Consider the following 13,602-nt stretch of genomic DNA (forward strand, 5'->3'; position numbering starts at 1 on the left):
GGCAATCAAAGTGTTAAGTAGTGAAACTTGCTAGGAGGTGCCTTGTCTCACTAACTGAGGTGAGGGTTTCAAGGTGTGTGTGAACCTGAGTGTCAAGTTGTCAACCCGGCCTATGTTTAGTTCATGTGGCTTGTTCTCCTTCACGTTGCCATAACTACTGACTGGGTGTCGAGCTGCCGCCTTTAAAAAAGAGAACTCTACCATCTTCTTTTTCTTGTCGTTTTGTCGGTCAGCTGCTGTGTACTACTTACAGTAAATTTTACTCAAACTGTAATAATAATAATACATACATTTTGTATAGCGCTTTTCCGAATGCTAAAAGACACTTTACAGAGCAAAATAAACAATACAGTTTTAGTAGAAAAATTTTAAATAAAAAATTATATAAAAGGTGAGAGAGGAAGGAGTTCAAGGCTTGAAGGCAAGGGTAAAAAGGTGGGTTTTTAGGGCTTTTTTAAATGATGAGAGGGTGTCTACATGACGGCTATGGTTGGGCAGGGCGTTCCAGAGGGTGGGGGCAGCTGCAGCGAAGGCCCTGTCGCCCCAGGTCCGGAGCTTAGTCCTGATGGGTTGGAGGAGGTTAGCATCTGCGGACCTGAGGCAGCGGGTAGGCGTGTGGTGGGGAAGGAGATCAGAGAGGTAGGAGGGGGCCAGGTTGTTGAGGGCTTTGAAGGTGATGAGTAAAATTTTGAACTGAATCCTGTATATGATGGGGAGCCAGTGGAGATCGTGGAGGATGGGGGTGATGTGGTCGGAGCGGCGGGTGGAGGTGAGCATGCGAGCAGCAGACTTTTGGACGTATTGTAGTTTGTTGAGGATTTTGGTGGATGTACCATACAGAATGCTGTTGCAGTAGTCCAGTCGGGAAGTGATGAGTGCATGGGTCAGTGTTTCAGCAGCAGAGAAGGATAGTGAGGGGCGTAGACAGGCAATGTTCCTGAGGTGGAAGAAGGTGTTTTTTTGTGATCTGGTTTACATGCAGGAGGAAGGAAAGGGTGGGGTCAAGAATGATACCTAGGCTGTGGACGTGGGTGGAGGGGTTAACCCCTAACTGCTCTCGATGAGCAGGTTGGCACCTTACATGGTTGCCTCCATCATCGGTGTGTGAACATGTGAGTGAATGGGTAAAATGTGAGGAACAAAGTGTAAAGCGCTTTGGATTAAAAGCGCTATATAAATGTACCATTTACCATTTTATATGCTGTCCATTGTATACAGGCTGGAGTGGGAGTTTCTGTTTCGTGGTTATGGAGCTTGGTGAACGTTACCTGTACAGATGCTGTGTTGACAGTAACGTTGTGTTTGAACGCAATAGAAAGTATTTTCCTGGTTACAATGCAGTCGCTCTAACCACTCTACCGCGCCCAAACCGTGTCATCTAACATGTGTCGATTGGGAGTGTAAGATGTGTATGTGTAAAATGTAAATAAAAAAGATGTAAATAAAAAATTGAAGAAATTATGTTGTATATCATATGGTATTTATTTAGTATATATATATATTATATATTACATATTTATAGGTATATTTATATAAATGTATAAATGTATTGGATTGTATAGAGATACAGCATTTATACATATAATTAACAATAGATTAAATTATGATTTGTGATAGTTAAAAAGGGGTAGGAATTTAAAAAAATATATACTTCTTCCTACTCCTTTTTTGAATACGGTAAACTGATTTGTTTATCTGTTTCTCTTTTTGTTGTCTTTTATTATTATCTTTTGTATTATGTCAAATGAACAGATATATTTTTATAGTTTTTATACTTTTATACTTTAAATCTTTCACTCATTCATCTAACGTGCTGTGCCACGTGTCTCCAGGGCTCAGACGACTGCCTGGTGAAGATCTGGGGGACGGACGACGGCCGCCTGCTGTCCACGCTGCGCGGCCACGCCGCCGAGATCTCCGACATGACCGTCAGCTACGAGAACACCATGATCGCCGCCGGCTCCTGCGATAAGACCATCAGAGTGTGGTGCCTGCAGACCTGCGCCCCGCTGGCCGTGCTGGAGGGCCACGCCGCCTCCATCACCTCACTGCAGGTAGGGTTGTTACTAGGGATGTCCCGATCACATTTTTTTGCTCCCGATCCGATCCCGATCATGTGATTTTGAGTATCTACCGATACCGATCTTTCCCGACCCTACCAAAAAATAAATAAATAAAATTATATATATATATATATATATATATATATATATATATATATATATATATATATATATATATATATAATTTTTTTATCCCAATTTCTCACATTACATTCACCCTGAATGTTGACGTTATCCAGGTGAAAAGTTAACTTCATTCAAGCGAGGCATTGCAATCCATTTTTTCTTTTTTTTTTATCCCGATCTTCGGAAAATCACATGATCGGCCCCGATCACGTGATTGGATCGGGACATCCCTAGTTGTTACGTCTGTGTGTGTCACACTGTCTCCGTCACCTCACTGCAGGTAGGGTTGTTACGTCTGTGTGTGTCACGTTCATTTTTTTTTATCCACTTTTTCTCCCATTTTCTATATTTTTCTCCCATCCCAATTTCGTATCATCCAATTCAACCCTCCCCTGTCACGAACGCTGTTTCTTGCCTCCCACAAGCCGGCTGCAATGTGGACTAAGTCATACATAGCACAAGTCCCCTCCGGTACTTGAGGTAACAGCAGTCGCATCTTTTCACCTGCGCAGCTCGATCTCTCAGTGGCGAGGAGTAACGCGTGGGAGGCTCACGCTGCCCCCGACACTTCCTGATTCTACTGCGCAGGCGCACCAACCGACCTGTAGGAGTCGCTGTCCACAACGCCCGATCCCCACCCATCAGTTTCCCACCCCCTAATACGGCCAAAGTGTATTAGTATGAACGACCAGCTAAACTGAAAGCAATGTGGAGCGCTGGGCTCGAACAGGCAAGCCCAGCGTCTCCGTCATTCGTGGCGAGCGCCTTGCCCACTACGCCACGTAGCCGCCCGTGTGTGTCACGTTCATATGTGTGTCGCACACCGTATTGGAAAACGTTTGGAATGGAATCAGGATACTGATGCCGGCTTTGGATGTCGGGCAGATACCAGGCTAAAACAAGCTATTGGTATCAGGAGATTTCCCCACGAACACTTAACTCTTGATACAAAGGGCCATGTGTTTTTGTAGGTTTTTATTGATTTTTGCTACCGGGCAGTCCGGTAGGGAGAGAGAGAGAGGAGGAATGGGAGATATAGCGGGGAAGACATTCAGCAAAGAACCCTGGTCGGCCGTGTAGCACCGTAGTGCTGTATGCGGTGCGCCACTCGGGCGCCCCTATTATTCATTATTTGTTAGTGTTGTAAAGGTGTGCAGTCTGGTCAGGTCTCTGAAGGTCTGTGCTCTGTAGACGTGGTGGATACGACTATTCTGCCTCGTGTCTGTTCCAAGTTTGGAAATTACCTGTTGCTGAAGTGACTATGAGATGAAATATTAAAGTCGTGGCTCAGCGTTATGCACTGGAATAACAAACGTGACTGCATTGGGCTGCATATAGTTAGCTATAAATAACATTAAATATTTGCTTATGGATTTTGCCCTGTCGGAATCTAAATGCAGAGGTTGTTTTGTGAAAATACTTTGGTGGGAGAAGGAATTGCTTTTGCAATTGCTCCTTGTGCTGGTAACAGACCGCTATTCTCACACTCGGTCGCTGTTTAATCCAAAACCTAAATCTAATGTGCCCAGAAAGTACACAATGCTCGAGAATATTATGTGATATAGTTTATCCTGTTCACACAATGTTACCCGTAGCCTAATAGCCATTTCCGAGACAAACTGACTGACACAGCTGCTCTCACCACCTCGCCTGGACAAACTAAAAGGTCCTGCTCGGTTTTGGAATAAAATGCAGCGGGCATGAATGACTAATGTTTTTTTTTTTTTATTATCTTTTTCCCCCTCCTTCTTTTTCCGATTTTCTCCCATCCCACTTAGTTAGTCGTTATGCCAATTCCCAACCCCCTTCCTGGTTGTTGCGCACTTTCCCCTACTGTTGGTCCGAGAGGCCGGAGACTGTCACATGCTTTCCTCCGACGCATGTGCAGCCAGCCGGCAGCCAGCCTGGCCGCACAGATTCTCACTGGGAGAGTGTAATGTGTGGGAGGCCACACTACCTCTCACCAGATCCTACCTTCGCTGAGCAGGCGCCCCGACCGAACTTTAGGGGTCGCTGTCCACAACGCCCAGGACCCACCCACGGCTCCCCTCCCCCTAACTCAGCCAAACGAGTTAGTATAGCGATCAGCCCGAGCCAAGGCAATGCTGACTCTCTGGGAGTTGAGACCGCAGCCTCTTGCATTGGTGACGAGCACAATCTCCGCTACGCCACCTATTATTATATATTATCCTAAATTATTATAATTATTATGACCGCCATGAATGACTAATGTTAACTGAATTTAGTATTCCTTATTGTTAGTGTTGTATGACAGTAAATTGAATTGTCAAAGGCCAGTTACAAGAGCAGAGCACTCGATACACACCCAGGAGTCTCTAGGTGCCCCGAACCGTGGTTGAACAAAAATTCTTCGTGATTTTTTACACAAACCAATCTATTCCATCCCTAGTATAGACACATGGTAGATCTCTCTAATGGAGTTCAAATTAATTATATCGCAATCGTTCCTATCAAATGACCCCAAACTAATACTCTGAGCCTATACTATTCAGTAAAAATAGGAGGGGGGCTTCCCACTCTCCAGGGCATTTACAACAAGCGGTGCATGAGCAAGGCTAAGAGAATTATCAAAGACTCGAGCCACCCAAACAATTGCCTCTTTGAACTGCTGCGGTCAGGCAAGCGATACCGGAGTCTCATGGCAAGCACAGAAAGACTCAGAAGAAGCTTCTATCCCCAGGCCATCAGGATGCTCAACGAACAATAACACTATGTAACAACCATCAAATGCACTCACAGCACACACATCCACACGCACACACTCACTTTAAACATACAACTCACTGCAGCACCCACTTTAACCACTTTAGTACACCTAAGCACACTTTATATTTATCGGTAAAGAATTTGCACTACAACCCATACCTCATTACACCTTACTGTAAATTATATTGTACCTAAATTGTACCTCATCCCACTTCTGCTTTGCACTGTATAGTATATTGTATGGTAACTCAGTTACTTCTACTCTACATAGAGCATTGTATATATGTATATACTGAACATTTTTGTCTATGTACTTGACTTCTATTTTATACTTGCTATACTTATTTTATTATCAATTTTTGCCTAGCACAGTCTCTGGAGCGAAACAGAAAGAAGCATTTTGTATAAAAGTATTCTGTACTTCTGTATGACAACTAATAAAGAAACTTGAAACTTCAACTTGAAATAACTGATCAGTACTATCAGCCGATAGCTTGTGTCTCAAATTGATTGGTCTAATACAAAGGAGAAGGTCCGATTTGTCACAACTGAAAGTGAAACTTAACATGGATGTAAACAAAGCAAGAGCAAAGGAAATGTCGGAAATGGACTTTGCAGAGATTCTACAAGGCAGGAAATGTCTTCAGCTCATAGTATAGAACGACAATTTGAAAACCCTTGTCTATGTGGGTGGACGCGTCAATATAAACGAAAGTGAGTAATTTACCAGACTCTCTATATAAATGCACAATTTACCAGACAAACTCTGTTGGATAGCTTTTAACTTTTAACGATGTGTTCTTTGGGTGGTTTAACTAAGTCATTTGACGGGCTGTTGTAGTGATCCGTCACGTCTGATGGGTTGTTTAACGTTCTCGTGGACATTAGAGAAACAACAGATGGTGCTGCTACATTTAGGAGGAGTTGTTCATTCACTGTTTGCATTGGCGCGTGTCTGTGAAGAAGTACTGAAAAACATCCAAATACCAGGCCAGAAATCTAGCCGTAATATGAAATATGCATAGGTTGTTTATTGAAATGGTTTTAACAAGGCATTTCCACATTATTATTTGTCTTGTTTTGTCCATAATGGCCGTTGAGTACCATAGACTGGTGGTCAGTGTGGAAGTCTGGTGGTTTGGTCTAAACAAACGTTTCTGTATGTTTGGCTGTTGTTCATAATCCGTCATTCTTATGAAAGGAATTTGTGTTGGTGTTTTGCTTGTACAAAGAGGACAACGTGTCACAGTTTGAATGGCTTGTTCTTGCAGTTCTCTCCTCTGTGTTGTGGTTCCAAACGCTACCTGTCCTCTACTGGAGCCGACGGCACCATCTGCTTCTGGCAGTGGGACGCACGCACGCTCAAGTTTGGGTGAGATACACACACACACACACACACACACACACACGCACGCACGCACGCACGCACGCACGCACGCACGCACGCACACACACACACACACACACACACACGCACGCACGCACGCACACATGCACAAACTCTTACACCTTGCATTAACATGCACATCTTATCTACTGTAGATTCAATGTGGATATGATTGATCTGAATTTGATTTGCAATCTGGTATTAAAACGCGGCTGGTATCTACATTGAAAATGGATTGTATGTGTGTTCGGTGTGACCATTCAAATAGTCTTTCATTCATTTTAGCTGTGTTTTGCAAGAACAAGGTTGTTATGATGCTATACTACTGAACTACTGAACCCTGCACAGACTCTGCCCTCGCATTGTATTATTATTATTATTATTATTATTATTATTATTATTATTATTATTATTATTATTATCATATAATGATATGTCTCACCTACTCGGCTGACCAGACCCTCACCTTTATTTCTATTTATTTGTTCATATTCTATCTTTTTTTTTACCTCCTATCTGATATTTGTATTCTCTATATTTCATTGTAATTTATATTACCCTGCCTGTACCTCCCCTCCCCCCTCCCCCTCCCCCATGCTGCTATGACACCTGAATTTACCCAAGGGGATCAATAAAGGAACATCTTTATTGGGGAAAATCAGGTTTCATGTAGCAGTATGGGGGAGGGGGAGGTACAGGTATGGGCACGGTAATAGAAAGACAATAAATATAGGTAATCAAAGAATTTGAATATAAATATCAAATATAAATAAAAGTAAATGGTAGAGAAAAATTTGCAGATGAGAGTCTGTATCGCCTATCAATCATAATACACACTGTGCTAGAGTCCATGCAGGGTTTAGTAGTTAAGAGTCAGACATTTCTAACATTCTAATCTTATATCTTATCTTGTACTGTATGAGGTTGAAAACAGAGGAGGCCATGTCTTTGTAAATAGCCATAGTTTAGGCATCGATGAGGGGAGGCAGTGCACCATATTGTCCCTTTGTACTCCCCAACTATTAACACATTGGGCGCCGGGGGTTGTGCCCATCATTGTACCCAGTCTGCCACCGTTGAAAGCCTATGGAGATGTTTACCTTCTTTGCAGGGCTATAACTTTTTAAATTGTATTGCTATTATTGACATTACTATGGCCCATTCAACATCGATTATCTATCGTTCAGGATGTGGGAACGTTATATTTCATTCATTTCATTTCATTCATACATTGTTGTGTTAATACTGTCTAGAACAGGGGTTCCCAAACTTTTCAGGCCGCGACCCCCAAATAACGGTGTCAGAGAGCCGCGACCCCCACTATTATAGGAGGTAAAAAAAAATAAAAAAATATTGTAATTAAAAAAAAATTATAAATGGAAATGTATGGTTGAAACATGCAAACGTTCAAACGCACACACACTAATAAGCATTGGAGGCTTTTAACCAGGGCCGGACTGGGGAAATAATTCAGGCCAGGAAATATAGTGCAAAATATAGCCCCAGTCAGGCCACTTTTTAAGCAGGGGGTCTGGGGGTCCCCCACCAGGAAATTCTTTGTTACAGACTTCATTTCCTGCATTCTGGTACAGGAATTATTTTATTTGTACCCTTTAAATGCCAGTGTTTGTGATGGCATCACAAATTATTGTTAAAAAACAGGCTAGCATATGTATGATTAGCAACAACACAGATTTGTATGGATTTTCAGTTTTTTTGTAATTGATAAAAAATACAATCTTATTCAACTTCAGCCCTGATCATAACACCACATATTCATTTTATAATTCTAACCCTTTAAATGCCAGTGTGTGTGATGGCATATATTTGCAATATATCAAATGCAAAATAGATTTTTCTGGGGGGGATTATTACAGGCTAGCATGTGTCAATGATTAGCAGTTTTTTGTAAGGGTCCCGCCTCCACCAATCACATGCGGCTCCCTTGTGTGTGTGTGAGAGCAAGAGAGAGAGAGAGAGAGATAGTTCTCCAACTTGTGTGAGTTGCAGTGATCTCCTGGTTGTTCCCCACCTAGGTTATCTAACTATTGCGCTGGTGCAACTAGAAACACTGGCCTGGCCTGCTTCTAAGTTCAGTGGCCTGACTGCATAAAGGGGTTCCCGACTTTGGGAACCCCTGGTCTAGAATATAAGTATGTTTTTAAGGTTTTCTGCTGTAATTCCAAAAACGAGAGTTATAGGCCCTGATAGATTATCGATTGGCGTTTCTTTCCTATACACGCTATATTAAAAAATTCAAATGTATATGATCGGTATACATTATGCTTCATCATGCGTGAAGGAAAGGGAGGGGGGGTCGTTTATAATTCCTTGATCGTCAGTAACGGCTTTATTTAGTATGGGTTGATAAATTGATCAGATGGTTTGCAGTGAAATGAATAAACAATCGGGCTGAAAATAACGTTACTGTCCTCTTACCGTTCGCCGATGAGACTGGAGGAAAAAGATCCCAATTATTTGACGCCGATCTCCTAGATCCATTTCCGGTTTGTATGGCGCCGAAATCATATCGATTATTGAGTTTAGAAAGCGATCCAAATGCACTATAGTGTTGGTCTGGATCCACGTAACAAGATATTACTGCCGGAGGGATTTCCTCGATGCACCGACCTACTCGCTCGACCATCCACCAGGCGGCGGTATTGAGGCGTTGCAATCTCATACAGGGTGCCGCTGCAGTACGGAGAAAGACTGGATGAATTATGAATGCCATGGCGAAAAAATGAAATATTGATCCCAAAAACGACTTACGCCGTTGTTGGCGTTCAACGCATGGCGGGCAAAAACGGCGTAAGCCGTTCTTGGCGACCAATGTGTTAATAGGAGGGGCATTTCCACAAACTTCACAGACTCTTAGTCATTAGTCATATCACTTTTATTGAAGAATTCCAATAATACAATAATTTGACATATAATGTTAGAATTTAGAAAGAAAGATATGCAGAAACAGAGTCAGTGTAGTATCTGATCAGGGTGGTCAAACGGAGGTGCTGCCCTCGCTCATTCACTGAGAGCTCCATGCAGGACTGCTGTGTCTTTTGATGCACTGATGGTGACAAATCAACTGAGCCAGTGTGTCTCTTTGCCCACTCCTTTGTCCCTGGAGCTGAAGGTTTGCAAATTGTTTGTTGATAAAACAATGGGTCTCATTCTCGAACGAAGTTACGACAAAATATTTCGTCTTAGCCAGATTTCGGCCTATTTAAGACATATTAGGGCTGGGAGTGGGAGTCTTCAAATTTTCCTGAGATCTTATTTGAGAGCAGATCTAAGAGTGCTGAGGAGCATACTTAAATATGCTCTCAGCCCACGATCAAATCTCATGATTGATTGACTAATTTAAAATGTTATTATAACTTGACAGACTGTGTTCTCATAGTGATTCCTTCACGTCAACGCTACAGGCCTCCTTGGAATTAATTACTTAATCATAATTAAAATAAATATGACAATATTTGTACGATAAGAAATTACGAATTTGATGTCGTAAAAATAAATAATATGGATTCATCTGATCACAGGGCAGCTGGATTAACCATATCTGAACCAGCTATTTTGGACAAATAATTACTCAGATATTCAAACACAATTATGCAATTATTGTGAAATGATTGAAAATAATAATAATTTAATGCCTTCTGTGGAATTTGTATTTCTTATTTGTTACACATCTGTTTTAATGATTAATTATATACATTTGAAAGAATGCAGGTCAACATGCAATGTATCCCATTGATTGGTATACAATGGGACAGACCTTTGTTTGATTGATTGATTGATTGATTGAAAACTTTATTAACAGATTGCAGAATGGGTACAGTACAGTACAGCTCAATTACATAAGGGGATGCCAGAGAAAGAATTTCGTCTTGTTTACATCATGGTCCCCCATTTTCAATTCATCATAACATATATGACACACATGACACAGATAGACAGTACTGCTACATCTATACATTTATGACATACCAGATTTGCAAATACAGTACTGTTTGTGATACAAAAAGAGTCCAGAAAAGAGAGTACATTTGACGTAGAAACTGTTGGAGGAGGTTGGGTAGGGATGGGTGGGGGATAGACTTACACTGTACAAGCAAAACTGTACATTGGAATATTGACAAAACCATACTTGGTAATTTACTGTACATTGGAGGGGGTTGATATAGCTATAAACCTGCATTCCTTCGAATATATCATTAATCAATTAAACTTATATTGAAATACACTATATAGCCTATACATCTTTTTTCATAGATCGCGAGATATGACGCGTTATATGCAATAAGCCCAAATTGTTCTGGTTGATCGCCTGAAACCCCAAATACTCCCAAATCAAAGGTATATACCATACATATGTGTCTTCACAAAATCATCAAGGGGGGGGGGGGGTCGTTCTAACTAGAAACTGCGATGGTGTCTGTCGAGCATGTTTTATGTCCGGTAAAACACGGCACTGTGATCGTTACAAAAACATGTTTCAGGTTCGGTAAAATAGACATAGAATATACCTTACCTTAGCCAGAAGGTATTCCAAAAAGAATAATTCCCGGTGATCGCATCGCCATCGTGATTACCAGTGTATATGTCTATACTCGTGTATACGGGAAATAGGCTTCAGGCAAAAAAATCTTGAGGCGATCGCTCTGTAGTTCTGTCTCGGAGGAGGAGGGGCCCTTGCAGAAAAAGAAGAAAAGAGAATAGGTGTATCCACACCAAGCTATTCGAGTTCAGAAGGTAGGCGATACTTCCACCTGGTGAGATTCGATCATCAATTCCAACGTAGGCAGATGAGCTAGGGAGACCTAGAGGGCTCCGGCTGACCGTATAGAACGGGGATCAAAGGAAAAAGGATAAAAACCTGAGAAATCTGTTTAGATTAACCGACTAGTATGGTTGGGAACTAGTCATTTAAACGCTGGTTATGTACTAGCCGGTATCAGATATAATAGTAATTTAAATAAAAAATTAAAGATAATAAAACCAAGCTTAACCATTGATGACAACAGCGGCCAGGGGATTGATGGAAGTGAGTGCACACAGACAGAAAGAACAGATGGGAGCTTATGATCACTCTTTGGAGAGGATTATGGCTATAGATTTCTCCCTGCAGAAACCATGAAAGTGATCTTTACTATTTTAACCTCTTAAGCCTGATCAGCCCGGTACCGTCACAAATAGATCAATACAGTCCATATTAAGTTATGTTGCGTTTCTTTTTCAAATGTAGCCAAGGATAAAGCCCTATCAAAACAGCAGTCAAAATGTATATTTTCAGCACTTGTTTACCAATGATTTTAAGTGTTATTAGCGAAATATGAGCCTATAAAAATATCTGCGCAAGGGGCGCCCCAGTGGCGAACCACATAGCACGCTCAGCCGCGACACGGCCGACCCGGGTTTGACTCCCGAACCTGTCGTTATTTGCCGAATGTCTTCCCCCCACTCTGTATCCCATTCCTCATCTGTCTCTCCCTACTTGACTGCCCAGTAGAAATAAAAGCGATAAAACGCCAAAAAAGAAATCTTAAAAAAAAAAATTATAATAATATCTGCGCATTGCATCAGAAACCAGATGATTTAGACGCGAGGACATGACGCCGTCATGAAATTGTTGTAGTCCTAAGAAGACCAAGGGCTTTCGGTGGACGTCAACATTTCATAAAACTACACTACCCAGCTCACACCAGTTGCATACAAATGTAATCCAATCCATTTTTCTTTTACAGATATCGATGTGAAAATCGTGTTTTATATCTCACTGGTCGAACAATCCTCAACGTTATTGCCATAAAATACAACATATTGTTTCTTTACTTTACTGTGAACTACTAGGGAGAAACTGTGTCGCAATCCGGTATAAAATGGCGGAGCTATGGACATTATACAAAAGTAACTGTACTTACAGTAGATTTCATTCATGGTGGTACTAAATCCAGATTGAACTCTGCCATTGGAAAGAGGAGATTTTGGCCAATCCATAGATGTATGACTTGGCCATAATAACGTCATTTATAAGCCTGATATTCTATATTCTATATTCTGTGTCCGGATTGCAAAATTCAGTGCTGTATCTACAAAAAACCCTGTAAATCATCTGCCCTTTGTTCATTTGCTTAGATATTTAGTACACTTGATCTCAAGAAGGTGCAGAATTTCTCACTTTTGGTCAATGGTGTTATTCACCATCAAAGATGGATTTATTTTTTTATAATAATAATAATTTATATTCTCCTTTGGTTCATTACAATTTACTCAAGCATAGTAACAGACACAATATTTCTGACACTGGGAATACATACATTCCCTGAGGTCCATAGATGTCCCTAGATACCAAGAACATGCAAATGGAGCAATCTTCTATTTACTTGGGTATGTACTTTTAGGCAAGTTTTCAGAAAATATGGCTAGGGCTTAACAGGTTAAATGGGCAGAGTTGTTGCCATTTAAATTATTATTTGCTGTTTTTGAATATTCGTTTTAAAATAGATCAAAATTATGTCTGTTTGGCATCTTCATATGTATCTTTTTTAAGAACGTTGGTTACATAATCTTTGTTTAATTGGTTTTGCCTAGTCTTTGTATGGATCTGGCAGCCTGGAATGTTATTTAGGTGCCGGGAGAAAGACTCTTTGCCGATTGGCCAGGGTTTGAAGTCTTCAGATTAACAGAATCGCTCATCCCTCGATGACGTCTCAATGGCGCTGAATGAATCAATTAGCTGTGGTTTTCGGAGCCAGGGAACACAGCTTGCCTAATGTACTACCCAGTTTGTAAAGATGTTGGTGTTTGGTAGCCAGGCGCCATGGAGAAGGTTGGTGTGTTCAATACAAGGGAAGTGGAAGGTGCTTGAAAATTAATAATTAGATTTAGACATGGGCCACGCATGGCACATTGTGGTCACTCATCCACTCACTCAACACACTGGTGCTTGTTCGTTCTCAAGATAGAGATGAATACAAAGGACATTCGAAACAGAACCCACTTACTACACATACCAGTTTTGGTACCTTGTGTATACTGCACCTGTGTATAGGCCTACTGTTTACTTTACTTTACTCATAGTATACATATATTCCGATTCTAATTCTTTATATTGCCCATATTTATTGTAACATATAATATAACTGATAGGGCATTCAGGCCCTCATCTGCACCTTTGATTACACTGTTTACTTTATCATATTCTTATATTCAGATCAAATTATATTGCCTATATTATGTCTTTCTACCATTACCATGCCCATACTGTACCCTCCCCCATGCTGCTATGACGCCCAA

The 13,602-nt window shown here is 41.1% G+C and overlaps 1 protein-coding gene across 1 annotated transcript in view; it reads left to right on the forward strand.

Moving 5' to 3' along the window:
- The window catches only part of LOC311228319 (PH-interacting protein-like), a gene marked incomplete at its 5' end in the record, with an annotated part of 100,949 nt that overhangs the window by 22,849 nt on the left and 64,498 nt on the right, over window positions 1-13,602 (forward strand). The window contains 2 exon segments of the mRNA XM_084314228.1: window positions 1,833-2,054; window positions 6,188-6,288. Of these exon segments, the coding sequence (XP_084170354.1) occupies window positions 1,833-2,054; window positions 6,188-6,288 (323 nt within the window).

This window comes from Notolepis coatsorum (assembly GCF_963971535.1).
Source record: "Notolepis coatsorum genome assembly, chromosome: 5".
Lineage (NCBI taxonomy): Eukaryota > Metazoa > Chordata > Actinopteri > Aulopiformes > Paralepididae > Notolepis > Notolepis coatsorum.